This window comes from Lentinula edodes (assembly GCF_021015755.1).
Source record: "Lentinula edodes strain Le(Bin) 0899 ss11 chromosome Unknown C8R40scaffold_32, whole genome shotgun sequence".
Taxonomy (NCBI): Eukaryota; Fungi; Basidiomycota; class Agaricomycetes; order Agaricales; family Omphalotaceae; genus Lentinula; species Lentinula edodes.
This window is the reverse complement of record NW_025764338.1, coordinates 179,274-191,273: the sequence shown is the minus strand read 5'-3', so window position 1 is coordinate 191,273 and position 12,000 is coordinate 179,274. Positions and strand designations below refer to the sequence as shown.

The 12,000-nt window shown below is 43.4% G+C and overlaps 4 protein-coding genes across 4 annotated transcripts; 1 reads left to right on the top strand and 3 right to left on the bottom strand.

Annotated features, from left to right (window-relative positions):
• Positions 1–3,218: 3,218 nt before the first annotated feature.
• Positions 3,219–5,703, bottom strand: C8R40DRAFT_1071814 (uncharacterized protein; the record flags this gene model as incomplete). The annotated part of the gene is made up of 11 exons (XM_046226381.1): positions 3,219–3,260; positions 3,428–3,541; positions 3,573–3,575; positions 3,787–3,867; positions 3,924–4,015; positions 4,109–4,142; positions 4,196–4,435; positions 4,520–4,555; positions 4,779–4,845; positions 4,883–4,906; positions 5,156–5,703. 11 exons carry the CDS (start codon positions 5,701–5,703, stop codon positions 3,219–3,221), a joined length of 1,281 nt encoding a protein of 426 aa, XP_046083411.1.
• Positions 5,704–6,572: 869 nt separating this feature from the next.
• On the top strand, positions 6,573–7,658 carry C8R40DRAFT_1052936 (Per1-like protein; the record flags this gene model as incomplete). The annotated part of the gene is made up of 2 exons (XM_046224795.1): positions 6,573–7,032; positions 7,096–7,658. 2 exons carry the CDS (start codon positions 6,573–6,575, stop codon positions 7,656–7,658), a joined length of 1,023 nt encoding a protein of 340 aa, XP_046083410.1.
• Positions 7,659–7,759: 101 nt separating this feature from the next.
• On the bottom strand, positions 7,760–9,001 carry C8R40DRAFT_1173719 (uncharacterized protein; the record flags this gene model as incomplete). Its single annotated transcript, XM_046232064.1, has 3 exons — positions 7,760–8,380; positions 8,430–8,804; positions 8,861–9,001. The coding sequence occupies 3 exons, from the start codon at positions 8,999–9,001 to the stop codon at positions 7,760–7,762; spliced, it is 1,137 nt and encodes a 378-aa protein (XP_046083409.1).
• A 705-nt stretch (positions 9,002–9,706) lies between these two features.
• Positions 9,707–11,488, bottom strand: C8R40DRAFT_1117709 (thioredoxin reductase). Its single transcript, XM_046228669.1, has 7 exons — positions 11,189–11,488; positions 11,001–11,136; positions 10,641–10,944; positions 10,529–10,584; positions 10,366–10,466; positions 10,183–10,312; positions 9,707–10,118 (listed from the first exon to the last, which is right to left on the bottom strand). Exons 1-7 carry the CDS (start codon positions 11,228–11,230, stop codon positions 9,886–9,888), a joined length of 1,002 nt encoding a protein of 333 aa, XP_046083408.1. The 5' UTR covers positions 11,231–11,488; the 3' UTR covers positions 9,707–9,885.
• Between the last annotated feature and the right edge of the window lie 512 nt (positions 11,489–12,000).

Here is a 12,000-nt window from a genome sequence, read left to right as displayed (position 1 = left end):
AACATAATCACAGAGAGGTCAAGATAAGGGACCATGCCGCGAGGGGCTATATATACATAATCAAGTCTGCAAGAAATAACAGTATAAAACTGTACAATTTAGGGCAAGGAAAGTGGCAGAAGCCGGTAAAAGGAGAACATGAGTCAGATGAATCAGTAATTGATGGGGGATTGACAGCAATGAAATGTGATAGTGATGGGATGATGTACCATACAAGTAAAGGTGTGAAGATGGTGAGGAAAGCAAATGATAGGGGCTATGTACTTCGTGACATTACCTGCCTCCTTAACACCACTGCCCTCGATGGTCAAGCTTTTGTCACTGCCGGGTGCTTGTTGCGAAATGCCCAAACAATTTTTGGTGCCTGACTGAGGTTGGGTGCAGGTTCCCAAGAGTTGTGCCCTGCATCGTAGCCCTTCCACTTTACTAAATATTCCACTTTCTTCCACCATACCTAACCATCCAGGATATTCTCCACTTCATATTCTGGTTCATCTTTATCCTCCAGGTACACTGATTTTGGTGGTGTTGGTATTTTGCCATTGAGCAGGTTACCTTTCCAGGGACAGAGTTTGTTAATATGGAAGACAGGGTAAAGGTGAGCTGGTAATAAAAGAAGGATCAAGGTGGTAGTCCAGGCAATATGGCAATATGGTCCCAGCTGTTGTTCTCCTAATTTTTCACTGGATAGCTACCACCTTTACCACATCCATGTTCACCTTCCCTTCTAAGACGATATGTCCAGGGTATTCAATTTGCCATTGTTCAAATTCACATTTCTCCAGACGCCAGTAGAGGTTGTGCTTTCCTAACTGAGTTAATACTTTCCATATCACTTCATCTGCAAAACCTGTATGTTCACCAGAGCAAGGGTACTGGCTGGACAGCACTCTCCAGCACCCAAAGCACCGAGAGCAAAATTTCAACCCTGCTCTGGGTGCTTTGGCTGCTGGGAAGCGCTCTCAGCTGCTCTCAGAAAATGAGCCAAAAAAACAAGTTTTGCAGATGTTGTTGGCATTCCTAATGATCATTGCTGAAGACGATGATTTCATTTAAGCAAGCTGAGCCAAGAATTTCTTGTGCACCATAACCATCCAATAAGTTTCTTCTGATACCATTGGGGCTGATTTATTTCTCTCAATATTGATATACTCATAGAGATCAGTGATTACTGAATAGAAATTTTCCTTTGTTTCTTTGTGCAGGATTGAGACAGCAATGCAGGCTGCAAGGATTACATATTCGGGGTGTCTTATTGTGATATAAACTGCAGTTTTGGCAGCAAGGTTCTGACAAAAATGTAAGATCAAACATGATTTGGACAGAATAACATCAGAGACAAACATTGAGCTTCACTGTAGTTACACCTTCATAAACACTTTGCCTAACCTTTTACATGACCTTAAAACATGACTTAGAACATATTCAAAGCAACACAAGAATATCCACTCAATGGGGACCACATAATTCATGTCAAAGCAAATTCACAATATAAGCTTTTGACTTGTTTGTAACAATCAACTAAAAAGCCTGGTAGTAACTCTTTGGAAGCCACTGGCAGTCATTGAGTCAATTGGTGGAACAAATGTATATGGTTAAGGGGAACAACCAAACCCAGTTCAGCCTGCTTTGTCCACCCCAAACACCCATCTGCCAGCTTGGAATCTCTACCCACTGCAAATGTAAATTGCTCTCTTGTTTCAGATACCAGTGATAGTCTTTCTGTCCCAGACCTCATGTATGACTCTGTGTCCATCCACATTGAAGTACCCAAGCAAAGCCAGGCTGCAGGTAAAATCAATGCTATCTTTGATTTCCTGAAGCAGGTTAAAGAACTTGAGTGCATAACCAATTAATTTGTTGACTGTGTCTATCAATATGGAGTGGTTAAAAAGTTAGAAGAAACCAATGTTGATGAGGATGTCCCAAAGGCTTGCAAGAAACACATCTCTTTCAGGCCCAGGATGATGTTACTTAGTGTAGTCAAGGGTAGGAATGCAGGAGTATGTGTTGGAGTCACCATTGTTGTTACTATGGTGCTATACATCAGTGTATATACAGATTATGTTGCATAACTCATCACACCATGACAGGTTATAACCACGGTGTATGAGAAATAGTCCCATGAAACAATGCGGCCCAATGTCAATGAGAAGTATGAATTCCGGATTGTCATATAAGCTGTAAACACACTAATACCAGGATGCAAGCCAAAAAGACTGTCTGCAAGGTAAATTCAAAAATTGCGTGAAGAAATTCAGATGGTGCCTTGAAAATTGAGAATACGTAGTTTAGTGTGTATAGGATTACAGTTCGTGTCACAGGAACGTAAAAATCTGGGTGTTCTCGGAACCGTATTCAAAGGAAATATTGGTCCTGCGGTTCACGGCTCAGATGCCATCAACCGCACAGACACCGGAGGAGGGAAGGACAGCGGGAATAAGCTAGGCCAGTTTTGTTCACACAATAAGCATAACCTCCACCTATTTTCACCCACATTGGCAAATTCAAGTGACTTCACTTTGTATTTTAGAGCCAACAGCTGGACGCAGAGATAGATTACGTTGTGGTGAACGTGGACAGAAACATCCCAATCAGATATATCATCCATCACATGATATATCAGATGCACAGGGCGGAATGTTGTATCTTTCTGGTTTACTAAACAAATCACCAGTTTTATATTCATTCAACGCCATCGGCAGATCAGTATATATCAAACAGTGCTATATACAACATACAGAGAAGAAAAAGGAATTTGATACTTCACAAGTTACACATAGAATACTTGGAGATCAAATTGTCCTCTAGATTTTATCCATGACATAGAAGCTATCCTATCAACCTGTATTGATTCTGCTCTAGTAATATTCATGGTCCACGCTAATCAGCGAATTTTCTGGTGACATATTCATTGCATGTTCCTATCAACGCCGTCGAATATGGGGCAGATTTAGTCCTAGCGCTGTCTTGCCCTAAAGCATTGAACAAACTGCTTGAATTAGCTGCAACTCTCGTAGATGAGCTCATAATTCATCAAAATCATAATTAATTTACCATATGAAAATGATTCAGATCCAAACGTTGTTCCAGGTACATGTACCCTATCTTCATAACTACACGTCACCTCTGTAAATGGTAAATTCCCCAAAACAGACAGAAAAGTGATACTGATGACATACGATCAAAATTATGAGGAAAGTAGGCTGTTCCCAATTCTACTGTGACCACTGAAGACGGATATCGATATTGAACCAAATCTTGGTTATCAGATAGTATGGATTGCGGATCGTAAGCTAGGGTGTTAACACTCTTCATAGCTCCAATGGTTGCAGTACAATCCATAACTTGATTCATGGCTGAGCACTTTTATCAATGAACGTTAATTGAACGACACAATTACGACGATATGAGTTGTATGACTAACCTCGGAATTATGCAACATATGTGTCTCTGGGTGAAAATCCTCGTCCGGAATGCGTTGTCCTGATCTAGATCCAATACTGGTATATTCGATACCATCAATGCCTTGATCCATAATCTACCATCCACCAAACGTCAAATCTACTGACCAACTATACACAATCAAAATATTTTACCACTTGTTCGTTCACGAAATTCTTGACTTGTACATTATAATGTGATTCATTCAACATTGAGCATTGATTCAACTCCAGCCTGCAAATATTGGTTTCACCAGATTTGTTGTCTTCACCTTCTTCTTTACTAACATTCTTCAATTTTCTTCGTGAACAATATCAAATACAATATATCGAAGGGACTTACCGCCTCTTCATTCGAAATCCTCTTTTTAGCTATAGTGTCTTTGAATGTCTCGGAGTCCGTGTACATTGAGCAAAACCGGATCTAATGACGACGGTCAGTATAACAAATGAATAGATATAACTGACACTGCAGCGCACATTCTTTGGCAGCCCGTAGTCGACCTGATTCTTGACCTGAATGTACCAAGAAAACAAGTCCTGGTATTGAGCAGCAGTAATATTCATGTCGCCTATGACACGGAATCGAGTAATAACCTCGACCCGACTACATACACGAGTAGGCATACAGCCTCTGCATCTGATCCTCGTTGGATATGTAACACATTTAATGCCAGCACCCTCGCATCGTTCACAAGTCTGGCGAACCACATATTTAACCGCAATAACGTTATTAAATAGTAGAGACTTACAACGTCTTTATACTTCCGATTGAGAAATCGTCTTTGTTTTACTGTCCCATATTTTCTGAACTGAACAATGAATGTTCTTTTCACATCGTCTGTCATCCACTCCGTGCCTTTAGTAGTCGTAGCGCTAATTGTCGATGGACGAGCTTCTCCGAGGCCGTTATTACTTGGATACACCACGATACTGTTGTGGTTCATCTTGTTATCGTCGTCCACCGCAGAGTTCATGATCGCGACAGAAGGCTATGGAAATGAAATAAGGATGGGCGTAAACGCACGATACATATTTTGGCCTGCCTTTTAAGAAATCGAAGTTGGTCGACTTACCTTATTTCTCAATTCAATACAAATGTCCCAAAAAATCTATCAGCACCAGGTTTGCGGTAGCTTTACTTCTGCTTGATTGGCTGCACATCACATGTTAAATGATGTGAATCCTAAACATTTTCCCGATTTGACAATCTACAGAAAATTTTCATAATACTATGTTCGAAGCTGATTCCTCGAAGTACCATCAGGGTGTTCCTTGATGGAACCTCGCCGTTTAAGCTAACTACCGACCTTATACTCTCAATTCTCAACAAACTATAGAGTAACGAATACCAAATGTATTCTCTTCTACTATTTTGCCAGTGGTATCTGCGGGATAACATCTGCAAATATACTCATAGAGCAAGAAAGAGGACTTACGATGTGTGAGATGTTAGAAATATTCTATATCGGTATGCTGACTAGATGAGCACTGTCTGCATGAATCTAATCTTGCCAATCTAGATCCTCGGACTAGCCTCTACATTTTTTAAGATTGCCAGATCTCCGGAAATACAAATGAAATTTTCCACTCATCTAACACTGCGAACGCTGACGAACCCTTTCATAGTGAACATTATCCAAAGCAACAACAGTAGGTCATGTCATTACACTGTACCAATGTAAACGACTAACCCGCCCGAAAACACACACACCCCAGACACCAAACCAACAAAACAAAAACCAAAGACCCCGACCAAAGCTCCACTACTACCCAAGACACCCGCTGTGGACCCTGCGACGACCACCAAGCCCATACCAGGTAAGAAAGATACCTCCTCACTATTAATCAAAACACCGCCTACAACAGATGCCGAATCCGATTCGTCGTTCTTCTCTGCTCCTAAAGCGATATCGAAGCTGACGACTTTCAACGCAGAACTGCCCCCGCGCGGTAACCCACAAACAACATAGAACAGGGCCAATAACAACGTAGCGCAACCATCGTCGATTGACCCCTTCCAGAAGGTTGAGTCAATGTCCAAAGGGTGCAAAAGGTCCCCTATCATTAGCGCACCTTCGTCTACTACTCCACCTCCAGGATCATCGACTACACCCCCACTGTAACGGTAACACCGAACATTGCCGGAAACTCTGGGTTGATCAAGCTTCGAAGGAAATATAAATCTGTGACGTGGGCTCCAGACAATAACCTGTAAGCGATGAAGTTTATTGAGCCAGCTGTTTATGACGATGAACATGTCGATGTCACTACTTGTTTTCTTCTGTTAATTCTGCATGTTCTCTTCGTTTTATCGTTGTCTAATAATTGCTCTCATTTTCTATGTTTGTCTTCGTATTACAAGGTATGCATTTGAACCTGCGCGATGTCCATCGCGGTAACGGTGGCTGCTTTACATGCACATTTGTTCGAAGAAATTGTACATTGGTATGAGCCTCTTCTTAAACAATCTAAATCTGCACATTTAAATGTGCGAGACTGAAATAATCCACCCCATCTGATCCTCAGGCTCTAACAGCAAACAAGATACGAATCACCGACTCTGAAAGAGGAGGTCCGTGTTTGTAAAATTATTTTGTAGCTATTCATTCACTTGTAATCAATTCATGTAAGTATCTTTATACTGTTCTATTCCACTCTGGTTCTCACCAAATCATATTACTGGGAACCATTAATTCTTGAGGCAACTTACTCTTCATGCATCTGCAAAAACCTGCATGTTTGGCTTAGCTACATAGCCAAAAGCAGCTCAGACAACTTCCCAGCAGCGGGTATACATACAGGCTTTGCAGATGTGTGTAATTATTCATCCGTAGGAGTGAAAGATGCTGTGGTAGCAGTGGAAAATATCATTCAAGTTTTGTGAGAATTGGACGCAAGTTCTTGTGTACTTTGTGATGTACTCCGTACGTCCGTTACGCAACGATACAATAGTCCAACGATAATCTGAACCCATATCGAATCACATATATTCAACAGTTCGACATAATTGCTCATCATGAAAATGAAACCATTCAGAGTCGGGGATTTGCCGTGCATGCACGGCGCTAAGGATATAGTAATCTCGTGTTCCTGAAGCGAAAAACAGACGCCCCAACTTAACCACCAATGAAATTGGTCCCAATTTTCCTTAGTTTTTCGCATATAATCATTCCTGCTATAGCATCTTCAGGAGATCGCTCCGACGACTTTCAACGATGCCTCCTTCACTGTGACAACACTAAATGCACCGAAAATTCTGCTGAGTCTTTGTCTCTGACATTGAGGTTGACGCGCTGGACCTGCACAGACAATTGCAAATATCTGTGTATGCACGAAATCACAGCTCAAAATATCGCATCTGGGCTCGCTATACATCAGTACTATGGCAAGTGGCCATTTTGGAGATTTGTCGCCCAGGAACCTGCCTCTGTTTTGTTTTCGTTGTTGAATCTCCATGTACATGTCAAGGGTGCACAGAGACTGCGGATGAGACTGGACGATTCGCATCCGATGAAGGTTTTCTATATGGGCTGGTCCTTCGTCAGTATCAACACTTGGATATGGTCTTCTATCTTCCATACACGAGGTTGAGTTCAGCGTCCTTTGAATCGAATGGATATTCTTCTGACGAGACCACAAATTTTTATAGATACTCCGTTTACTGAAAAGATGGACTACTTTTCTGCTGCCTTGACAATCCTCGTCGCGTTGTACTTTACAGTCATTCGATTGTTTCACTTCTATGCACCCACCAGCTCTCTCACTCTGGCCCATGAACATCGTTCAAAAGACAAAACTCTACTAAGGCTATGGACTGCTGCTTGTGTCTTGACATTTCTGGGACACATATCATATCTCTCCCTTCTTAAACACTTCGACTATTCCTACAATGTCATTTTCAACCTTGTCATCGGCCTGGCGCACAATGCTCTATGGTTGTGTTATTCCTTCCCCTATTCTATATCATTTCTGCGGCGATTCCCTGGTCGCTCCAAAAGATATCGACCACATTTCGTTTACAAGCCTGCAGTGCTTGTGTCTCTAATAGTTGCTGCGATGGCTTTGGAACTGTTAGACTTCCCTCCTTGGGCTCTAATTCTCGATGCCCACTCTCTATGGCACCTCAGCACAGCCCCAATCGCATATCTGTGGTATCAATTTCTGATCGAAGATGCTAGTGATGACAGCTGGAAAGAGCAAAGGCTGCGTTGAGTACTGGAAGTTCTGTGATAGAATCAATATGAATGTGGAAATCTGTGGAAATATAAGTATATAGATAATTTACAGACGATGCTATCTCCATTATTTGCTTCCTAGATGGACCGGGCTACCAATGCAATCAATCGTTCGCAAAATCTAGCAGGCATTCTATGCGATAGAAATTTTGCGGTCCTACGGAGGCTCCCAATGCCTGAACCTTTCTTTCCCCTTGGTGACTCAATCTCGACACTGGCACATGGGCACAGGACAGTTGTTGTCACTGAGAACTGCAGACTTGGTTCTGATCCCCATTCGCCACCCTTTGTATCGGAATCTGTAGCAACATCTTCTTGCACTTCAGCAAGCGGTTCCAGAACCATTTCAAGCTTCACGCAGCGTTTGCGTTTAGGACGCCGTTCCAAATGTTTCGTTAGAGTATCACGGAAAGAGGCATCAGTTGGTGCTAACTGAGCGTATAAGCAGGCTTTCTCCGCGACATCATGGTAGTACGACCGTAAAGCGCCAGCAATGGAAGAAAGCACTGGATCAGCCATATTCCTTTCTAGAACATATAATGTATCTCCTTGATATTTTCCCAAATAATTGGCAAATTTTGTGCAAGCTCCTGCGAAATCGGCAACGGCGCTTTCCCAGCCTGCCCAACGATTATCGGATAAGATGGAACACCGAAGAAATAGATGATACTGAGAAGTAACATCAGCAGGGAGCAAGACCTAAGTGGAGAAGTCAATACATGCAAAGTGAATGATATAAAGCACATACCTGAGTATTTTCTGTTAGTCTAGCCCAGCTACGACCCCAATCATTAGCTGTTCCAAGGAGCCCCAGTTGCGAGCGGGGAACAAGGTTTTTGTTGAAAGTAGTCGTAGACATCGAGTCAGCACTGGTTTCCTCGTCCGCCACTATATCATCGATGGACGAGCACTCAAATCCTGGCTCAAGGGCATAGCGGTGTATCGAAGGCGAGATACCCCTCACAGGGTATTCTGGCTTAGAATAGAGGCATTGGTTGATAAAGTCTTCTCGTGCACGATTATAGCGTTGAATGGAGGTATGTGAAGAGGGAAGCTCGGTCAATCTCTGCTCCATCCTCAGAAAGACGTTATATCGGATACCGATGCCGGGTGGGAGGAGAATCTATCAGATAAAGGTGGGTCAGAACAAAATACCGATGGAAATATTATATGTCGTACCTGCAAGGTATCCGTGCACTGAAACCATCGCCACCCGAAATTGTCTGGTTTGCTGAGCTTGCCCACCATGAGTTTCGGAGGATTTGTATGCAATATGACTTGGTCTTCGTAAAGGCGTCGTCGAGCATCCTGCAGAGCCATTATGAAAATGAAAATGAAAAATTTCGCGCGGAGAAGTCTGATGATGGTACACAATAAAGGCCATGGGTGCAGAGCAGGGAGAGAGCTGTTGCACTGACGAAGCTCCGGAGCGCATGTGTTTTTGGAAGAGTCAAAGGGCGAAAGCACCTAATTGGGTTGCAGCCCGGGGTCACTTGATTACTGGATGGAACAATTTTCCGTTCAACCTGTCCAGGGTACGTGGCTCCGAGGGCCCGAGGCCAACTGACATGTCACCATGCCTAGGAAGATACGTGGAATGTGAGATGGATTACCCTTATATACACTGACCCTTGCTACTAAGCCAGAGATGGAACGTATCAATTGCTGGCAATGACTATGTGCTCGCCGGGACAAGGCTCGAAGCTTGATGCATTATGCATCGAAGCTCGCTCTTCCTTGGCATGATCCTTATGCACAACAGGAAATTATCCATCTCTCCCGGTTTAATTGCGTCGCTGCGCTTTCTTCCTCGTCTTACAAAATTTGGGAGACAGATGTTGCCCCATGTTGCCCCTTGTTGCCCATCTATAGGTCTATCACAATATAATGTAGCTTTATTCCATACAGTAAATCATGCTTTCTTTAAAGTAGCACCTTCAATTTCCGAAGAGTAGTTTGTAGGGTCTCGCAAGCCAGAATTCCCGAAAGCGATTAAAAATCGGTAGAATATGATGATAATTTATTGCGAGTTTGTGCCCCACTCGATCTAGCCAGGCCAGGTGTCCTTGGAGTACGAGGAAGAGAATTTTGTTCCTAGGTACAGTCATATACTATACAACTATCATTGTTCCTTTATTTGAGTCTACGGAAAACAAGCAACAAGCTAAAATTCTAAAAGTAAAAAGTAAGATATATGCACTCTTTCATTCGCCATTGAGTTCCTCTTCTTCCTCAGCAATCAGTTTTTCTGCCTCCAGAGCGGCCATACAACCGCTTCCCGCAGAGGTGATAGCTTGCCGGTAACGTTTGTCCTGTACGTCGCCAGCTGCAAATACACCCTTGACAGATGTTTGTGTCGTACCAGGCACAGTGACAATGTAACCATCCGGATCCGTCTGCAACTGTGATCGAAAGATTGAAGTAGCGGGTTCATGTCCTGTGCAAAAACCAGTGAGATGTCGCCGAACACCGAGGAACAGAGTAAACGGCACTGGACTTACCAATGGCATAGAAGAGGCCATTCACAGCAAGGTCCTTCTCTTCACCAGTCTCGACGTTCTTGATACGAAGATTCTTCAAGAGGTCACCATCCCCTTGGCATTCGGTAGCTACGGTGTTCCACAACATTGTCTACCTCATAATCATTAAACGTATAGCATCGAGGAAAGATACTAGAAACATACGATCTTGGGGTTGTTTTGAAGTCGTTTTGCCATGATTTTCGAAGCACGGAGTTCATTGCGACGAACGAGAACATAAACGTGAGAACCGTATTTAGTTAGGTCTGACGGAATGTCAGTACCTCCCCAGTCCATGAGCATGATTCATTAAATTATAGGAACGTACAGGTAGCTTCTTCGGCAGCAGAATCGCCTCCACCAATCACAGCAAGAGGTTTATTCCTGGAGACTTCGATTAGCGCACTATTCAGCACAGGGGGGGGAACCCCAAAACACACCTGAAGATAGGAACAGCACCATCGCATACTGCACACGCGCTGATCCCACTCTGCCAGTAGATCTCTTCACCCTTTAGACCAAGCCTCTTTGCGCTGGCACCAGTCGCAACAATGATTGTGTCAGCAGTCTCCGGCTCCCCATCTTCCTGCATCTCTCTCCAGTATCGGAACGGCCTTTGAGAAAGGTCAATCTTGGACACGGTTTCCGTAATGATCTTCGTTCCAAATCGCACGGATTGTTCACGGAATTTGTCCATCAGTTCAGGTCCAAGAATCCCAGTCGGGAAACCAGGGAAATTTTCAACTATTGACGGAGCAATCAGCTGGATTTAGAGATAGAATAACTTGAGATTATCATACCATCGGTGGTCGTTGTGAGCTGCCCTCCAGCAGCGAAACCATTTGCCATGAATCCCTCGAATAGAACTGGTTCTAAGTTGGCGCGTGCAAGGTAAATCGCAGCGGTGTGTCCGGCAGGACCAGAGCCAATGATGACCTATAGACATTCCTTGTATAGCGACGTACAAATTTGAAAGTATAACACTTACAACTTTTGAGTGCATCTTGGTACTCTTTGGAACTGGTGCCATTTTAGTAGGTTTGGAAGGTGAGGAGTAAGATCTAGAGTTATCCAGAGAAGCCAGAGAACCAGCAAGAGGTAGAGCAGAAAAGCGAGGAAAGGTGCTCGAGCCGAAAAGCCTGCGAGTCCACGTTTTGGTACAAAGAATTCGTGGAACGGGTAGAAGTGCAATGGTCGAAGACTGAAGTTATAATCTGATTCCACGTGAACGGATTTACAAGCATGTCGCGATCACATGGATTGCTCACTCAGGTAACTCAGCCTATGATACCGGTTACTGACAACTACATGACCAAGATTGACAGAATTGATAAAGCTAAGTCCTGCTAAGTCCCAGCTGAAAGAAGTGCGCAAGACTCGGCAAGAGTAAGCGGTCTGCCCTGGTCTGCCCCGGTTCAAACTCCACACTTTGCCCCACATTTGGTATTAATTCGTATCTGTGACCTATCTCTCCCTAAGACATATGAACGTTAACTTGCTACCGTGTGTTTTCGTAGAACACATGCATGAAATCATCATAATCTTTCTTCTTTTTGATAGTTTTTCTCAGAAGAAAGAACAAATGAAGATTCATCGATCATCGACATCGTTCGGAGTGCCCTATTGTCTTGGCCGGGACTGAGAAAGCGATGAGTAAGGATCCCGCCCGTCACGGTGTATGACCAGAAATAGTGATGAAGGGTTTTCCGAAAGAGTCCGAAAGCCATTGTTGTTCATATTTGCGTTCGTTGCACGGAATATCTCGGGAACATTGACGTGCTTGTTCAATAAGGATAGTCA